We start from the raw sequence: 20,013 nt of genomic DNA, 5'->3' as shown, positions 1-20,013 counted from the left end.
TTACCACCCTTTTTAGAAACAGTACCAACAAAAACCTTATTTACTATACTTTTTGTGTACCCCCAATCTCAATGATCTGTATCCACCTATGATTTTTGAGAATGCATATTTTTAGGATCCATGTGAATTCCTGGTTCATTCTCTATCGATCGGCAAAAGTTGCGTTAAGATTGGTTCAGAAACCTGGCCGTGATAAACAGTCTAAAATGTATCTGCAATTTGCCCGCTTTTACCCCACTCTACCCCCCTATTGACATTTTTTAATTTTTATTTTTTGGAAATGTAGATCACGTTGAGCGAAATCGAATGCCGTTTGAATTTTGAAAATCGGCCCGTTAGATCTCGAGATATCAGGGGGGTCGTAAACAGCCCCCCCCCCCCTGCCACTAATAGGGGTAGCCAGGAGCCTGCCACTAATAGGGTTAAAGCCCGTAAAATCATAATTATTTTGCAAATCTTCCTATATCGTCTCCCATGTCCCTCCCCATGCCGCACGATACATACTGTGATAATACAGAATGGTGGGGTGGCGCTCGACGCGTCACATCCCTCCGGTGGAATATATAGCACCCTGTGCTGCCACTGCATGAGGTGATATTTAATTGGCTAATGACTTTGTGCATATATTTGATCAAACTAAATGAAGAAAAACCTGTCCCGCATTTCTCTCACTGAATTTTCATCACCGTTGCAGAATGCTTCTTTGCTCGAGAGCTGTCCGTCCGAATAACGTTTGATATTTATTATGCAATATGCATCTCTCTCCCTCTCCCAAATTATCCCTCTCCATCCCTCCCTCTCTACCTTTTAACTCTCCCTCTCCTCTCCCTCCCTTTCCCTCCCCCTCCCTCTCCCTCTCTCTCCCTCCCTCTCCTTCCCTCTTCCTTCCTCTCCCTCCCCTCTCCTCTCCCCTCCGCCCACCAATGTGAGCCTCACCTCCGGGCCGTAGCCCGTTCGTTGCTGCCGTTTGGTACCGGTTGCGTCTCACCCCGCGCGGTAATATAGCCATCCAGCAGCTGTCCCATGGGCGTCCCATCAGCGCCCTGCCTGATGGACACCATTTGTTCGACCTATCTGTTGCCGGAATCATCCCAGATGAGGCCCGGCCACCTCGGACGATCTCCGTCAGTGGCTTGGAGAGCGGCGGCCGCTGGAAATTCGCCGCTTCTACGGAAGTCGGCCTGGGAGATCGTGACGCCATTTTCCATCCCGGCACTCACTTAGTCTGGCTGAAAGGTGCTCCAGCTGAGGCAAGGCTGAAATTCTAAGCGAATGTCGAGAATCATGGTGTACTTTTCCGGGACCACGTCTAACACATATACCTACATGCAAATTATAGTAATCCTGTAAAGAAAACACTAACTCATTCCAATTTTATTTTATACAGCGTAGACACCAGACATGTTTCATTTCCACCTGCGGATCACAAGATCAGATAACTCACTATCTCTCTTACCAAGTGCTGCTCCAGAACACCCACCGACCTCAGTTTTTCTGGTGGCTGCCTTCCGCTCAACTGGCCACCAACTTCGGATGTTTGTTGTTCTTTCATCTCCCCTGTCAACGCTCCACAATAAACGACGCTCCCGTCCGCCTCATCTTAGTTGAGGCGTGCCGGTGGTTAAACCAACAGACGCAAACACTCAACGACTAATGGAAGGGCGGAGAAGCATGTGGATAGATAATTGCATCTAGTGCATTTATTATCGTGTCGTCCGGCTGACTGCCCTCTTTTCTGCAGTCTTTATATACCTTCAGGTCATACCTCTAGTTCGTCTGTCCGTCTGACCGTCTGTCCGTCTGTCTGTCTGTCCGTCTGTCCGTTTCTCCGTTTGTCCGTCTGTCCGTCTGTCCGTTTCTCCGTTTGTCCGTCTGTCCGTGTGTCCGTGTGTCCGTCTGTCCGTGTGTCCGTGTGTCCGTCTGTCCGTCTGTCCGTCTGTCAGTCTGTCAGTCTGTCCGTCTGTCCGTGTGTCCGTCTGTCCGTCTGTCCGTCTGTCCGTCTGTCAGTCTGTCAGTCTGTCCGTCTGTCCGTCTCTCCGTCTGTCCTCCCGCCCTGCCCTGTCCCGTTTCTGTGCCGTTGCCGACCGCCGTTGGTAGTCCTCGGTGACACCCGCCTGGCCGGCCCTAAGTCTCAGGATTTACGCACGCCTTAACGCCTCTGTTTGCTGCGCTTGGGAGCAGCTTCCACCGCCATCAGCGGCGAAAATATGAAGACGGACAGAGCGCCGCGCCAACCGGTCGAGTTTGTCTGTTTACCTCACCGGCGGGTGGGCCGCGGGGCACACTACTGGGGGCCAGTTCCGCACCCCGGGGACTCGGGCACGAGCTGACAGCTGGACAGATGTCCGTCAGATGGAGGAGTGCGCTGAGTGGCCGAACTCCCTGGGGAAAGGAGCGAACGCCGACTGTCAGCAGAATGGACCGGTGTTTGGAGATCGGCATCCCCTGAGGCTGTGTGTAAAATTGCGCCTGGAGTTCAGAGAGTTGCGTAACCGAAAACAGTCAATACACTAAATCAATAACCGAGATAAAATACAAATGTCAGGACATTTTTTGAACCATCATTTTTTAGATTTCCAGGGTGTCTCAAAAGTTCGCTTACACATTTCCCATGCCAATAAAGCATATAAGAACCGGCCAAAAGTATAAGGTTTTGGTGTCTGTGTGTACACTACACAAATATGCATGTTTTGACAACTGATTAAGAAGGTTGGAAACCAACCCCTTTGCTGTATCTCCAAAAATATTTGCCCATACCGATTTTTGTTGCTCCGTCAGCTGCCGGAGGCTGATAAAAGGTTACCAGCTTGCAAGCTCTTGCAAGGGAATCCCCTGCAGTTTCTGCGTCGGATTTAGTTTTCACTAGCTCCCCGGCAACATCTGATTTTCCCTGAAAGCCGACAGCTTGCATCGACACCATTCATGAGTATTTTGTAGGCATTCTCTGGCGCTAACTCCTTCATGAATGACTGGCGCCGACATCCCAAGCGCCTTTTCAAAACGACCCCAGTCCTGAACAAACGGGAAGTGCCAGGAGTAAATTTTTCGCATCATATGGTAGCAGAATGTGTCGGACGTCTGTTTCTCAGACACATTGTGCAAATTTTGCAAATTCCAAGCGCTCGTCATTCCCCATGCCAAGACCTTCGCTCGGTTGCGGAGTGTTTTCCTCGGGAGATGTTCTGCTTTGTAAACGGCCCAAACCTGTCCATCGTGTGGTTTTATCGAGATTTTGTGTTTAAAAGATAATTATTCGCTGCAGATCTGCCTCTTGAAACTTCGTTAGATAAAATTTTTACAATAACTAACACTTTTGGAGGGTGAGGTGTCCTTGGCATTGACGATTTTTGTGTTATTGTCCCCAAAAATTAGCGTTATAGATATTATAAACAATTTTAAATTATAATTTGTCTTTATTTTACGATGACCTGCACTTTTTGAAAATGGGTAACCTCTGTGTGTGAGCTTCTTGCCAGTTTTCAATAGTTATGACCGCATTTTCAGCTGCTTTCCGGAACACGAGTCTGCTGTCGTGCGAGGGTCGTTCAAAACACCGTTAGTCTCGCATGATTTCGTCCTTCAAAAATTTTAGCCACCGTTTTTATGAGATGATCATCATGTTGCACTCATCCTCGCCGACACTTAGCCATGTGTCATTTCCGACTTAACCATTCCCATTACTCCTGAAACAGAGAGTTTCACAACATACCCGACTTTGCAACCTACATTTTCGTGCCTGATCCATGGTCAGAGGTGAACCCTTTTTGTGAGCTCATGAAGGGTCGAATGCACTTGAAAACAATGAGATTGCTTGAGGAAGGTTGTCACCAATGCCCATGCAAAATTTCGACTGTTAATTTCTTGTTGATTCAGAAGTATTGACAAAAAAGCATGGCTGGTACCTGTCAACGAACTTTTGAGACACCCTGTAAGTTCCAGTAGCCTTTGCTAAGTACATACGCCCCAAACTTTAATGACTTGAAACGTCCACAGATATTCACAGATTCGTTTTGAAGGTCACTTGGAGTGCGTTTTAGTCAGCAGCAGCAGCAGCAGCAGCAGCAGCAGCAGCAGCAGCAGCAGTAGAAGAAGCAGCACAAGATCATTATTATCAAAGACGGCGACTACACATAGTCTTGAGCCGCCCATCATTCAATGTGTTCGACGTTGGAAACAGCCCTGGACTCGTCAAACAGGCTAGCGGGTCATACACACATCTCATTTCCTAGCCGCATTTGGAGCACCCATACTTATCCGAAACATTGTTGACGACGTTTTTGTGCTAACTTGTCCTGAGTGGCTCACGTTTGTCGCCTGAGGTTAGGTTTGGCGGTCGTCTCGTGAACAGCGGCAAGCTCATGTTTAAAACATTGACACATCTCACCACTCAACAGCCGGCCTCGTCAACAAAGTTGTTGAAATGCAAATGACAGAATTCGGAAGAGTTAAATACCAGCTGTCCCTATCAGAATATGTGGCGCGTGACGATGATTGCAGCTTTGATAGACCGCGTGAACAAATTATGGCCAGCCTTTGACACTTTTATGGAGTGTTAATGGTGTGTCGACACGTTCACTGAATCACTGCGACCCTGATCGACTTCCAGGAACCTACGGCGAAACGCTGAACATATGCAAAATCGTGTACACAGCTTTTAGCAAACGTAATGCTAGATTAAACGTGATTGGATCCCACCTTACTATGCTAAATGCAAACCTCTATGACGAGGATTAGAGCAGGTAAATCGAGATTTAAAAGCTGCAGCGACGACGCATCAAAGTTCTTCATGGTGCTACTAATTTCCCGCATTGTCCTCAAAGTTTATCTCAAAGTTGCGATGACCAGCGGGCACTCGTCTACTCAGCGGCGGGGCCGACCTCTCGGACCCCGACATTGTGGCGCTGATTGATCGCTGTCACATGTGACGGATGTCGGGGGCGTGACGGCCGTGACAGTCTGACAGGTCCGTCCACCCCCCTCCCGGCAGGCCTCGACTTCCAGCGCGTGCTTCGGCCGGTGGTCAGCACTCCCGGACCGGGACCCTACTACGACGAGTACTTCTCGGGCAACGTGACCGTGCTTCTCGGCACAGAGGCCACGCTCAACTGTCGCGTCAAACAGGCCAGCGGCATCACGGTGAGTACAGTGAGCTGCCGCGACTGTCGCAGTGAGTACCTATTGGTGGCAGTCTTGGTGAGCAATGCATGTAGCATCCGCCGAACCATCACGGTGACCACAAGCAACAGTAGCGACAGGTAAAGTGAGCAGTCGCTTCCGGCACGTAGAACAGTCGCTGTCATCACGGTTACGGCTAGCAATAGTCACTGCCCAGTGTAACGGCAAGCATGGACCACTGCGCCGTCACGATGAACAAGGTCCACCGCCGGCTCCGGCGTGACGTGACGACGCTCCATGTGACGTGCTCCGGAATGCAACAAAGCGCCGTGCCGAGCATTTCTGAGACTGGTGCCGCCGAGGCGCCGTTCGACGCTGCATGCCCTGTCACCTCACATCATGCCAGTTCGTGTCACAGGGCCTCTGATCACGGCCTAGTGTCGCCTGTTTGACATCGGGAATTCGGCAAGTCCGGAGGATTTACAATCCATTAAGCTGGGGAAGTTGTGTCGTTACGCCGGCTCTTACATATGCATTTGATGTTCTGATGAAGGTCGTTAATGAATTTATTTAATCATTTCACGATGAATAGGGTAGGATTTCCGTTCAAATTTGATATTTACATTTTGCGATTGCTAACAAGCAACCAGCGAATCATTCAGCACTCAGCAGGGACACGTTCAGAACTTTCAAACTGAACGGAATAGATTAGGAGAGTACAAAAGTCCAGTTAGAACCTCTGGGACCGCGGTTAATTTCGAGTTTCATTTTGGAAAACATGCCAGACTCCTCCACCTGCGGCTCTATCTCAACTGTGTGAGCACGGGCTGATCGATTATATAACCGAATTCACTTAGCAAAAATACCTTGGTGATTGTGCCGCGAAACTCGAAAGCTTCTCAACTAGCGCGATGTGCTGACTGCCTTCAGCGCGCGGAGGCATGGTAGACTGCACCGCCGTACACGCAAGCTATGCGGGTCAGTCTACCCTTCCAGGCCGCTCAGGCGCTTACGTCGCGGCCGGCCACTCGGCAAATTCAAAGTGCATAGTGAACAGCGCGATGCTAGCAGCGCCGCCGACTGGGCCGCGACCTCCCCGGCTCCATAGTCATCACATCAGTGTACAGGCCGTTGAGTGACGTTTCGTCACGCGAGAGCTCGCTTTGGCAGGCCTATGGCCGTCTTGTATAGAGGAAACTCACGACGTTCGGCGCGATACTGCCGTCGGGACGCCCACTTGCCGGCTCAGCCCGTAAAATGTCTGGCCGCTGCCTCAACACACAGCCTGGGGCTCGCGCTGTCGGACACTATCAGGCTGCTGATGGTGATAGCATGGGCGTTTTGGGTGATAGTCCTTCACTATTGCAGATTATATGCGCTGAATTGAAGTTGATTGACGCTGAAATAATTCATTCCGATCATATTTACATTATTTTATTCCGTCCATAAGATAGTTCGTCATTTTTAATTGCTTATAACATAGAAATTCTTGCTATCTAGCAATCATAGTCCGTGTCAAGGTGAGTTAGATAGCTGAAGCTGCATGGCAGCGAATTCCATGTTTGAAAAGCCTGAATCTTCTATTATACACCCGTCGTCGTTTGCTCACGGGACTGATGTGTGACTTTCATTTGGCTGAATGTTCTCTCGTGGATGGCGTATTTCACGTGGCAAAAGCAGCTCGTGTCGGAATGAATGGAAAGCGTAGCTTCGTTTTCAGAGAACGCCATCAGCAGACCGGCATCGTCTAATCTGATAGTCTGCTAGTGAAAGCGTGGAATTGAAGGTTATTCTGCATCACTTGGTAAATAGTTTGACACCTACAATCATCTAAACTGCTGATTTAAGGCCTCATATGTCAGCTACTGAATAGTAGTTATCACATGGTCAATCGATTCATTACCAAAGTGAGTTTCTCTCTTCTGACTTTTGAGAAACGATTGCAAGCGTGCTTGAACATAAAGAGCACAAGGGGTGTTGGGAGTAGATTTTAGCTTGACGAGAAATAAGACGACTTAGGTCATGCTAACAATGAGCCAAGCCTCATCGAATAAAAGGGACCGGTCGCTGCATCTGTTTTAAGAATTGTTACATATTACTGAAATCCCGGGCCCATTTTAGATATCCTGAGCGACTGAGATATCTTATAATAGAAATAGAAATAGGCCATGCATCAGCTGAGTTATTGATGTTTCACCTTGCGACTGCAGCGGTTCCAAAATCGCTGCCTCTGTCGCTGAGATACAATCTGGTTATGAAGCGTTAAGTCTCACTTTAAAACACAGACGATACGATCTTGGTTGGCGATGAGCTCGCTAAAATGATTTCAGAGGCATTTAAAACACGTAGGTACAAATATGCGGATCCGCACGATAAAATGATATGCGACCACTAATCAGCAAGACTATCTCTAAAGCAAAACTTCGATCGAGGGTTATTTGAAATCTCCTCTCAATTTCACGGCATTAACTCCTTAACGATTTGACCTACGTCGTATCACCCATAAGATCACAAACCCACAAGCCACACGTCACCCATAAGATCACGACACTTCAACAAGTCGGTGTCAGCCATCCGTTCAACCATGTTTTATGACGAATCATATATTCACCGATTAACAGATTACAATACTGGCAACATTCATATCCTAACTCACCGTATTTATTAAAATATTTTATTTCATTCACAATAAATATTTCATCTTTCTGTGTATCCGTATGCAAGTCTATTTGAGTAAGTACTGTGTATCTGTGTGCTTGTGTGCGTGCACGTGTGTGTGACTCTGAGTAGCTACCATTGCCGTCCGAATATCGGCCCCTCTGTCCGCCCACCCACAGTTGTGTGACTGCCGAGGACCACCGTGTTACCATTACCGCCGCAGTCAATGTGCGCGCTGGCGACAGCCGCCACTGTGAGTGTGACAGGTGCTGTCCAGCCCATTTACTGGGCGGGTCGTTTTTCCGTCACCGTATATACCCTGTGCGGCTCAGTGTCCACCGTGTGCTCGGCCGGACGGCCGGCCGGTCATTGATTGGGCGGCGTGAGCGTCGCCGGCGGCGCGACGGCCGCCGACGGCGCTCAGTGGCTTCGTTAGGCGTCGAGTCGCCCCGGGGGAGCGCGGGGCTGTCGGTAGGTCGGACAACTCGACTGGGTGGGGACGGCGGCACTGAGGAGAGCCGATGTCGTCTGGTGATCATCGCCCTCCCGAGGATCGGAGGTCGAGCGGCCGACCAAAGTTCACATCCCGCGGCCCCCGACCAATGGACAGAGTGCTGTCTGACCTTCCCGGCACGGGACGCGGTCAGGCGTAGATCACAGGGGAACTGACTCGGGTGACAGCTGTGTGACGTGTTGCCCCAACGGGGCGCGTTGCTCGGCAGAGCCCAACGGGGCGCGGGTTAACAGTAGCCTCTGTGACCGGCCCATGAATAGTGTCCTCTGAGACCGCCTAGTGCACAATAACCGGCCTGTATGAACACCACACCTCTGTGTCCGACAGGTGTCCTGGCTGCGCGTGGCTGACGTTCCCAAGCTGCTCTCTGTCGGCGCCTATCTGTACACTATGGACAATCGGGTACAGGTGGAGCACAAGAGTCAGTCCTCAGACTGGACGCTGACGCTGCGGAACACCACCCACAGCGACACGGGCGTGTACGACTGTCAAGTGGGCACCACGCCGCCGTTGGACCGCTACATCCACCTCACCGTCGTAGGTAAGTGCTGGTAAATCAGGCGGTAATTATAGCTACCGCTCGACTGCTACATTCACCTCACGGTCGTAGGTAAGTACCCCTGGCGCTAATTATATGTAGTTACCAGAGGCAGTAGTCGCCGGTTGATCACTAGCTTCCATTTGAAGACCACCTCATGGATGAGATAGCATGGATGAGATTATTATCTCATCCATGACCACCTTATTCGGTTTCCTCAAGACGTCAGTCGCCGGCTACCTCTAGATCGCTACCACCACGGGTCGATCCGCGGTGCCCTCAAGTAAATCGCTAGGCGCAGCACGTCGCTACACATCGTACGCAAAGCTCAGTTCACACGATATATTGACGGCTTCACGAATGGGCTAGAAGGGGCTTAAAGATCTGAACCACAGCACCACGGTGCTCAAAGCTGTGAAAGATTTAAGCCGTTGGGTATGTCAAGCTCAAATAAATATTTATATAAAAAACTTGAGACATGACGAGCAGCAGCTTCAGCTATGACTTAGTTGAATATTCAAACCATTGGGTAGGTATATTGATATAAAATAAACTTTAAGAAGATCTTTGTGAGACATGAGGGCATCATCTTCTGGTCCTTCCTGCTGTAGATGCAATGGCGTCAGTTACATGCGCTGCGCTTTGTCAAGATGATCTTCCTCCCCTGCTGTCCCCAAACAAATTCTAAACGGATAGGTATGTACTGAAATGGAGCGTTATATAACATTTAAAATGCACGATATTCCATTAAAATGTATGCATTTTCCAAGTGTCCGAGCTAGTGCACGAAGTGCGTCGTTACTCCCTAATCACTCTCACATTCTGTTTTTATGGAACCATCACTCACACATGTGTGCCAGTGTCTGATCGTCAGTGCATGTGGCCGACATTAGTGGCTCCGTGCAGGCGCCTGCCATTCGCCGACGAAAGACGCAGCCGCGCCGTCGGCAGGCGCCGCATTACGTGATTACACTCCGCCCTAAAGAGAATGTAAGGGCATCCAGACGGATGACCGAACATATTAGATGGATGGAAAGTCGGCAAGTGCTTCCTTATCACCATTCAGCCGACAGGCGCATGCATAACTTTAATATAAAATGTGCGTAAAATATGTCAAATTTTATATAATATCATATTCCTCACGTTTACAGGTGCTTAGATACTAATAACAATATACGTATATGTAATAGCGATGATGCTCAAAGGTTATTAGTGTAATAACTGTGAAATAAAAAGAGCCTTATTATGTATATCTACCTGATTTTGTCTCCGATCATACCACAGCACCAGTTCAAAATTAGGTACACGAGGAGCAAGTCATTGTAACGAACTCATAACCATCATACACACTCAAATCGATGTGCCCAAGTGAGAAGCTGGCTAACAAACAAGTGCTTGGTCCTTCGCGACCCTTTTGTGCCACTTCTGAAAAGTAACCAAGTGACACTAAAAGGCTGAGTTGTTTTAGTCTTAGCAATTATTTATATGCCATTCCTCAAAAGTTTGGACGAAACAGGACGATTTCGCTCAAACTTTCATGCAAAACACACGATTGGATGGCTTCGGCGAACGGACGTGTGGCGTGGTGAGGATGTGTTTGCTCAGTAATTCGACTCATGCATTGCTAGTCTTGGTGTTATTGTCTTAGGTGATGGCAGGACTTCTGCCTTGTGTTCCGTGGTGGATGCTTATTTTTCGTGAAGATGTGTATCGTATATTTTTTTATAATCGTATATTGTTCACAGAAGTGGCACCTCTAACAGTTACAGAACCTGAAGGGTTCGTTGACCTGGATTATGATAAGAAGGGCTACTCAGCGTGCAACAATAAAAGTCAAAAGTTTGTAGTCTGACCAAACACAAAACTCTACCTTTCGCTGCAAGTTACACTAGTCAGGGAATGAATTTTTTTGCTTAAAGGTAGTGTGCCACCTTTGAAAGATTTCCCATTTTATTTTTCCGAGGATAAGAAGCTTCTGTTTTTACCTATTATAATATCGCAAAAAAAAATCAAAAATGGGCCTGGAATAGTGCCTTTTTCGCCTAAAAGTTTATCGGTTTTTAGATATGTATAACAACTGTAGTGGGCTCACCTGCAAACAGGCGTCGGGCAACAATCGCGAATGCGGCGCACTTGTGACAATAAGCAAAGGTCATTATAGTGTTACGACCATACGACGTACGGGAATGAGTTATCAGCTGTCTAATCGTAGACAACACAATGTCGAGCCTTAAACTGTAAGCCCGTATTGGTATTGTTTCTTTTATTTGGCTGTCGAACATTATTTATGGTTTGAAATATGATTTTATGTAAAATAATTGATATGAAAAAGCCGTCTTATAATTTATGACCCCATTTCACCACACCCAAGTGGCAGAAATGACAATGATCAGCTGACGCATTTTTCTTGGCCGAAGTCAGAGCGCGCAGCCCGACGCACCACCACCGCACCACAAAGTATGAGCAGAAGCCGCGCCCAAAGCCAGGGCCCCGGTAACGTGAGGTAGCCGAGTCGGGGCAGCGTGCGCTGACCCAAGCCGGGGCCGCAGCTTTGGGCGCGGTCTACCGCATCCCCGCGGGCAGCCCCGGGCTATCAAATGACACCGGGAGGACGCGCGGCTCCGGCTTGGGTCAGCGCACGCTGCCCTGACTCGGCTACCTCACGTTACCGGGGCCCTGGCTTTGGGCGTGGTCTACCGCACCACCTAACAGGCGTGTTCGAAACCGCAGGAGCTGATGATGAACGGGTTTATCGAAACTTGATTGGATGAGCATATCGGTAATAGCGATTTCAGTGTGTGCATTTATTGTTCATAGTGGTGTGAAATGTGGTTGGGGTGCGACCGACAACCCGTCGGGGCGAATTTCGCACTGGGGTACTCAAAATTTGAAGAATTTAAGACGTTTCCATGAGTTTTGAAGGTATGGATAAGTTCTAAAAATCCGGTTCTCCTTATCTGGGCCATTAACTCCATACGGTCCAAGAAAGCTGGCACACTACCTTTAATCTTTTGGCGTGGAGCATCGCGTGGTTCTATCTCGGTGTTTTGATTTCTTAGGAGTGGCTGTATCGCCATCGTCGTATCTTGGGTTTGTCAAAATCTGCCCGCATTTCTCCTGTTAGCTGGCTCCCCTTCTGAGCGAGGCGCTGCCACGACCTGCTTCTGCCTGGTAGGGTAGGGTGGTCCACCCATAATAGGGTTGGCTATATATAGCTCATGGAGCACCAGTTTTAGAGCGCAAGTTTCAGCAAAAGGACCATTTCATTGCGTCAAAAATGCATTGACCACGTCAGATATTTGCGCTTTCTCCAAAGGGTTTTAAACAAGGTTGCATGCTAGACCAACCAATTCGGCACTCACTGCGGAATATAAAATCAAATAATGTGTTTAAACAGTAAAACCAGCAACACTGGACATCAGGGAACTGTCACGCGAAGGAAAACAAACAATTTATTTCAGTCAAGCAGCAATAACACGCTTGTTTGCTTGACTCGCAATTTTCAGGTTTGAGATCGCAAAAGAATTTGAGCTTATCTCTTGTTGAATGCTCGAAAACAAGAACATTTGTCTTCGGTAATATCAAGCAGCTCCAACAATTACGATTACACTACCACAACAACCGCGTTCTTGGTCGTCAAGAAGGCTGAGCAGCTATAGCGCTCTTCTGTCGCAGTATACATTCTTCACTTGTCTCTTGTAGACTTATCATTTAGAGCAAAATAAAATAGACACAGTGCTGGTGCTATAAAGCTGACGCATCATGTTTATTAGATACATGCTCTATTTTTTCACGACCCATGTCACGGAGGTGTTCAGTGTTCACACCTATCTGGTATGAGCTGACTGTGACAGACCTTATCCGTCTCATCTGCCCGCTGGTCGAGTCCTACCTTACTCAGCGGCGCCTGACCTGCCTGACCTGACCGCACTGAGTCTTGCCTTACGGCGGCGTCTTACCTTGCTGACCTGACCGAAAGAAATCTGAGCTGACCTGGCTATGTGTGACCTGTCTGACCTGACCGGTCGATCTCTCCCGACTCCAGAGCCGGACACGGAGATTCTGGGCGGTCCGGAGATATTTATTGACCAGCGGAGCACCATCAACCTCACCTGTGTAATCGAGCACAGTCCGCAGCCGCCAGACTTCATATTCTGGGAGCACAACTCCAAGGTGAGGTTTGAGGCTAGAACGGCCCGCCACCGCGGCCCGAGAGACTCACTGCCTGCGCATGTCAGCTATCAGGTCACGTCACGTGACCTGTAGCCGCCGGCCGTCTGCACTGATCATGGGCCAATCAGCGGCTGCTTAGGGCACGCGGGTCACGTGGTCGCCGGTCAAGGACAGCGGTCGCTGCCACCAGCTGTCAATAGCTGATCACTCTACCAAAGCAAAATCAGTGTCTTTTTTTCAATTTATCGATAGATTTGTTTTATATGGTGTATATTGTAGCTGACTTTGATTCACTTCTAATTTCGAATGGATAGTTTCTTTGTAACCGGACGTGATAAGAATTCATCACGAGTAGTTAGCCAGTTATTACGAGCGAGCGAGCGCAGCGAGCGAAGTGAGTCTTTTCAATATAACGGAAAAATCTCAGTATGAGCGGCCCGGCCCGGCCCGGCCCGGCCTGTAACGCTTTTGAGAGGCTTATATCTCAGCAACCGCTGGACCGATTGGCCTGCGGTCTTTTTTGTTGGGTAGCCCCATCCCTTCTACCCCGTAATTGACTACTTTTGATACATCTCAGTGACCGTCGTGGCACGTGCCACGTGAAAAGTCAAGGGTGTTCAAGCTGTTTTGCAAAAGTAGTGTTTTTGAGAGGCTCATATCTCAGCAGCCGCTTGGGCGATTGGCTTGCGGTAATTTTTGTAGGGTAGCAGCATCCCTTCTACCCAAAATAGGATACTCTCGATGCATGTGGGTCACCCCCAGTGCACGTGAAAAATACAACAATAAGAGGTGTCAAATTTGTTCCCATTTTAATAACTCGGTAATTACAGGGGCGATTTCGCTGAAACTTGGCATACAGGTAGGCACCCACCAGACATTGCATTCCCATGTGTTGCGGTTAAGGTGCTACTGCACGTGCGCACGTGCAGGGGGCGCTTCCAGATCTCGAGAACGGCTGGGCCGATTGCGCTCAAATTTGGTACACGGTTGGGGACCAGTTAGTAGGGTGCCGTGCAAAAGTCAGTTTGGACCCCGTTTGCACGTGCGCACGTGCAGAATGCCGCTTCCAGGTCTCAGGAACGGCTGGGCCGATTGCGTTCAAATTTGGTACACCGCTAGCGACCGGTTAGAAGGGTGCTTTGCGCAAGCCCGTTGGAAGTACCCTCTCGCCTTTCCGCACGTGCAGGGCTCACTATCTCGGTCGCTCGTTCTTCGCCCAAAAGGCGTTTTACTGGTAGGTAATCATTCACTGCACCCGATAGGCACTGTGTGGCGTCCCCTCTGCAACATCTCCTCTCTGTAGATCCCGTGAGCTCCGCGCTATATCCTCGGGATTTCGGTCAGCTGTATTATGCATAGGGCTACAGCACAGGGCTACTTTTTATGGAAACGTGCTTTGAATGCACACCTGTTTATTTTCTGGTACGTTTACTAGAAACTTACTTTTACTTTTACTTTTACTTTTCGTAACGTCTGCACTCTGCATTGATAAAGCTATTAAGATAATTTTTTGCTAGACTTGCCATGGAAGTCACACCTTCTCGCTGGTAACTTTAGTCTCATTATTAACAATGTGCATTCATTACATGACGGAAATCATCCATGTTTCGCAGCACAATGTCTCCCCCTTTCTACCTCTTCCTCACTCACTCCCTACCTCCATTCCCACATCTCTGACCCCCGCCCCCTCTCCCCAGGTCATCAACTACGACTCAGACCGGGGCGGCATCAGTGTGGTGACCACAAAGGGCCGCACCACGGTCTCGCAGCTGCTGATCCGACACGCCCGACCACCCGACAGTGGCCGCTACACCTGTCGACCGGCCAGCTCACGGCCGGCGGCCGTCAGTGTGCACGTCCTCAAAGGTGGGTGTCCTCCTTAAAGGCTCTTCCCTACACATACTCGTATACCTATATACTGCCCCACACTGGGCTGGTCCGCCTCCACGCATCCCACATAGCTGAGCTGAGCGCGGAGAAACGCCGGCGAGAAAATAATGATCCTATTGAAAAATAATGGGAGCCTTCAGTTCGAGCGAGGATTTTTCGTGTTTATGATGTTCCCAAATTGGATCATGAGTTGTAGTAACAATGGGAGTGGATATCCCCGCTGAAGATTTTTCACTACCATGACAAGTCCAATTTGGACTGGAAACACAGAAAGGAGCGTACCCGTTAATCAGTAAATTGAGCTTGCCAGAAAATATTGCTTATGGGTTTCAACGACGAAGTTTCTTGATACAGCATCAAATCTGTTGCTATTGATTTGAAATGCGTCTTGAATAAAAGGGAAATAATTTTTTGGAATAAGTGGTATGTGACGCAAAAGTCATTAATCTGTCTCCTCGTTTAAAAACGTCGATGAACACCGATACCTATAAATTACGCTCAATATAACGGATATATTATAGCTAACGTTTCGTCGGAAGCACGGACCAGTTTTTCTCGCCCCTCATTCAGGACTCGACACAATAGCGCCCTTGAATCGAAGCTGGCGTGAGAGTTGGCGCGGCTGACGACTGAGCCGGGTGGGTCGAGTGGCGGCTCTCCTCCGCACCGATCCGTGTCAGTCGACTTCTGTCTCCGTGCGGTGGAGCGTGCTTTGACCCGCCGCGGTGCTCGGCCACCGCCCGGAGAGGTTCTGTCCAGACCACTATCCCAGGCCGGCAGTAAGCCGCGCAGAGCCGGCCCACGGAACAAAACCGCCGCCACGGGAGCCGACCTCGCTCCGGCCGGCCGCTCGCCGCCCAGATTGGCCACGCTCAATATTGTTCTTCCCCGACGCGAGGTAATCATTTGGGAGAGTGGAAGACGGGCGCCGGGCGCGGCGCGGCGCGGCGCGCCTGGCGCCCGACTCTCGGCGATTGGTTTGTCATGCCGGACTGGCGGAACGCGGCCCCATCCCGCAGATGGCCGGCGCATTGATGGAGGAGCACCGGCTCCGGCACGAATGGCAACAGCTCCACTGTGCCCTCTCTCCCCTTGCCCTCCCTCATCTCGCCCTCTCTCTCTCTCTCTCTCTCTCTCTCTCTCTCTCTCTCTCTCTCTCTCTCTCTCTCTCTCTCTCTCTCTCTCTCTCTCTCTCTCTCTCTCTCTCTCTCTCTCTCCTCGCCTTCTCTCTCTCTCCCTCTCTCTCGCTCTCTCTCTCTCTCGCTCTCTCTATCTCTTTATTTCTCTCTCTCACTCTCTCTCTATTTCTCTCTCTCCCCTCTCTCTCTCTCTCTCTCTCTCTCTCTCTCTCTCTCTCTATGACCTTTCTTTCTCTCTCTCTCTCTCTCTCTCTCTCTCTCTCTCTCTCTCTCTCTCTCTCTCTCTCTCTCTCTCTCTCTCTCTCTCTCTCTCTCTCTCTCTCTCTCTCTCTCTCTCTCTCTTCTCTTCTCTTCTATCTCTTTCTCTCTTCTCCCTTTCTCTCCCTCTCCCTCTCTCTCTCCCTCTTTATCTGATGATCTGATCAACACAACCTGCCCTCGTATTCGCCGACGCTTACCGGACGCCTTTATCTGTGCCGTCCCCCTTCCTATCTGTCAGATTATGCTGCCTATCAGTTGTTTCCTTTCACTGTTCATCAGATGTTGATCAATCACCGCGTGTCCACAGGAGGTCAGAGGCCAGAGGCGATGCACACAGGAGGCAGCAGCCACCTTCGGTCTACGTCACCGCTGCTGATGGTGTTGGTAGCGCTTCTGCTGCTGGTGCCTACCCTGCACGTGGCGCTGGAGCCGCCTCTGGCCGACCGGCGCTGGGTCAAGGTCAGGTAGTGACAGCAAGATGGCCGCCCGGCACCGCCAGATGGCGCATGAAGCTCGTCGGAACAGTGCGGGGAGTGTTCGGCACTTCAGCTCGCCAGAGCTGGGCTGTGGCCTAAGGGACTCTGGTCCATGGCCTGGAGACTGTGATGCTCTGTTTGTAATACTGTCACTGGAGAGTCAGAGCATCTTCCCATTCATCAGACTGTTCCTTTTCGGGAGAGTCGGAGATGCGAGACGGTCTCAGTGTCAGTCGGTGGACAGCCGGGGCTTGGGCAAATGCTTTCTGATCGTTGAATGCTTCAGGGCATGTTTGTTCGGACCAAATGAATGACAAACGATCTCAGCTCTTGCACGGGCCGTGAACGCTGTTCATCTCTGTAGCGCATTATTCGGGGTTGAGAACGCGCAATCAGCTCTGTGACGGCGAAGCGGCCCACAGGACTGGCAGCAGCTCTGGCCGCTGGGTCAAGACAGCCGTCTCCAGGATTGGTGACGCAGCGCTGCCGCTGGAGCGGTTCGCTTGCCGCAGTTCAGCTGAAGAAGATGTCTGATGTGAATGATTGGGTTTGTGGTGCTACATGTGAAGTAAATGTATGCTTTATGAAATGGACAGTAATGTGACGATGTGCTATATGCAAGAACGTGTGCGATGTGAGATATCGTTTGGCTTACTGTTGAAAGTGATGTGTCCAAATTATTTATGAAAGGACGGCTCGTATCGTATGGGATGACGGAGGGCTGCTGTCATGTGTTCGAGGCGGTGACTGTTGTGACGGGCAGTGCAAGAAAAGGACAGAGGATGGGGTGGTTGGGTGGATGAGGGAAAAGGGCGTCGGTACTTGGGCCCTCTGGATGGTCCCAAGGCGTTACCAGACGACTGCGTTTTGGATCTGTGCTTAATCTCTACGAGTTCTGTCGAGATGTTACGAAAAATTATCGGCCCGTTGTTGCTACTGAAAGTTAAGTGTGTGCATGTGGTCTGCGGGGAAAGGAAAATGTAAATGATTACCTAAAATGGTGGGGATCTACAACAATTGATACCGACGACAATGCTGATTGTAATGTGATGTAACTGCTGTTGGTGATGAAAATGTTCTTCAGAAATGCTCTCCAAGGTCTCAAACCTGCATTTTGCTAGTTTCGTTGTACGTCAGCCAGTATTTGGTGACTGAATAAAGTAGTTATGACCTACGGCAGTACCTCCCTGTTTTTCCGTATTGTGATCGCAGTGTCTGTGCTCTGGCCTTTCATGGCTCTGCCGTACCACAGAAGGCATCACCTCTGGGTACTGACGAGACCGGGGGGAGCTGGGAGCAAACCCGTTAAAGGTCACGGTAACTGCCAAAGCGAAGGCTAACGACCGCATCCAGTCAGCCCATAATGCTCCGGTCAAGCTGTTGATTGCTGCGGTTGTCTCAGAGGAAAAAGCCAGCCGTCGCTGAATTTCTCATGGGGCGCCTGTTAACCGGAGGGAACAACTTGCCACAAAGAACAGCCATGGTGAATTATCTACATTACCTGCAACAGCCGAAGGAAGATAAAAGGTCATGCCGACAGCGGATCCGGGCCGTTTATAGCACATACTAACCTCATGTGACATGTCAATATTATATGGCACTAGTCATAGTCCACTATATACCTATATAGATATGGTGGCAATATTATATGGTTACTTGTTCATCACTTGTTCACAGTCGGGTTTTAAAAATGCAAGTCTGCAACTCTTTTGTTCACGGCTGGCTAGTGGCTACCAGCTACCTATAGTTCAGCACTGCACTGGCAGCAGCCGCCGCTATTGGTAGACTGTGCCGCTTGACTATAGTAGTGTGATAGCGGCACAGCCTATCCACTTCCAGTATCCACGAACATGATGCGATCGAGCAGAGCAATGAAAAAAAACATCGGTCTTAATTCACTAAGTAGCCATCTTATAAAAGTTGAATGAACGTGTTAAGCTTCTGACTGTTCTGAGGCACTGTCTGGTGTAGTTCGACCAAAACGAGGTTGATTGAATGCTGCTCAGAGAAATCCAGAGAACCAGGCAAATCGATGGTGACGACAGAGTAATGTGGCGGAGGCACGTTTCAAGTGCAGTGTGCACGCATGCACGTGAAAAGGTCTCCACTTTACGAACTAAAATAACTGGGATAGAAAAACATTCACTTATGCTGTTGTTCTAGAAAGATCAGAAATAACAGCGCAAGGTTTAGTTGCCGCTATTCGTCACTGAACCGCCACTTTCAGAGTGTTCATAGTGATGTCCATCGTTATAAAATCGGCTCAGCGTGGGATCCAATGCGGAAGTGACAGTGAAGGCTCCAACGCTGCAGGGTTATTGGCTTAAGCTACGCGAAACTAAAATCACGGACTGAAAGTCCAATGTTCGGCGGCTTTATGCTGACACAGGCAGCCCCGAGGAATATTGGATTTGGCCGGAAACATTAGCAAACGAACGAAATGCTTTCTTGAGTATTAGATGATCTCTTCAAATATGCCAACGCGTCATCCTTTAATCGTTTGATGGTCCATAGACACAGTCTGACCTCTGTGTATGCTGTTTTAGACAAGATTGGCTGTTCTGCTTTTAGGCGAATGAATGCATTAATCTGGATTCTAAGTTCAAGGCGCTCCACGTGTGCATCTTGATGTGTTGTGGACACTTGAATAGTATACAAGGCCAGTGTCACTGGAGTAGACATCATCAGGCATTCAGAATGTTCATCGTGTCCCTCTCTGTCCCGCCCGTTTGACCAGATCAGAGGTCGAACTTTGACATACACGTTTGGGGAGAAGCAGGTGGATTGGCATCTACTGGAACGACGGAGATCGAGTGGCAGTCCGGCTCCCAGTGGCGCTGGCTTGCCCCGGCCCGGCCGACCCACAGAACCCTTGGCCGACCTGAGTCCATTTCTGTATCGACCACGGGTCGTGGCGGACACGGCAGCTGTCGGGCCGACTGTCGACAGGCGTCCTTTGCTAGTGGCGATGGCACCTCAGTCACGCCTCCGGTCCCATCACGAAACCCGCCCCCTCTCCCCTCCCCGTCTGTCTGCCCCCAACGCCACCCCGCCACAGTCGGCTTGGGACAGACGGCACTGGCCCAGCCCGCCGGAGCACCAGGCACTTAACATGGAAAAGGCGTTTCCAATTTTGCTTCAGAATGTGTTCGTGGCAATAAGGAAGGCGCGCAGTTGGCAAAGTAGATAGGCCAAAGTTCTAGTCTTATTCACGGTTTGAAATTGACCATTTCTTCGCGTCATATTTTC

The 20,013-nt window shown here is 49.7% G+C and overlaps 1 protein-coding gene across 1 annotated transcript in view; it reads left to right on the top strand.

Annotated features, from left to right (window-relative positions):
* The window catches only part of LOC122393538 (zwei Ig domain protein zig-8-like), a 36,511-nt gene extending 18,565 nt beyond the window's left edge, over positions 1-17,946 (top strand). The window contains exons 3-7 of the mRNA XM_043389703.1: positions 4,988-5,136; positions 8,615-8,828; positions 12,871-12,998; positions 14,696-14,864; positions 16,596-17,946. Coding sequence (XP_043245638.1) covers positions 4,988-5,136; positions 8,615-8,828; positions 12,871-12,998; positions 14,696-14,864; positions 16,596-16,756 — 821 coding nt within the window. The 3' untranslated portion in view covers positions 16,757-17,946. The remainder of the gene's footprint in view (positions 1-4,987; positions 5,137-8,614; positions 8,829-12,870; positions 12,999-14,695; positions 14,865-16,595) is intronic.
* The last annotated feature ends 2,067 nt before the right edge of the window (positions 17,947-20,013 follow it).

Source organism: Amphibalanus amphitrite, unplaced genomic scaffold (genome assembly GCF_019059575.1).
Source record: "Amphibalanus amphitrite isolate SeventyFive unplaced genomic scaffold, NRLGWU_Aamphi_draft 000540F_arrow, whole genome shotgun sequence".
In the NCBI taxonomy this organism is placed as follows: domain Eukaryota; kingdom Metazoa; phylum Arthropoda; class Thecostraca; order Balanomorpha; family Balanidae; genus Amphibalanus; species Amphibalanus amphitrite.
Note: the sequence above shows the minus strand (reverse complement) of the source record. Positions and strands in the feature narration are given on the sequence as shown.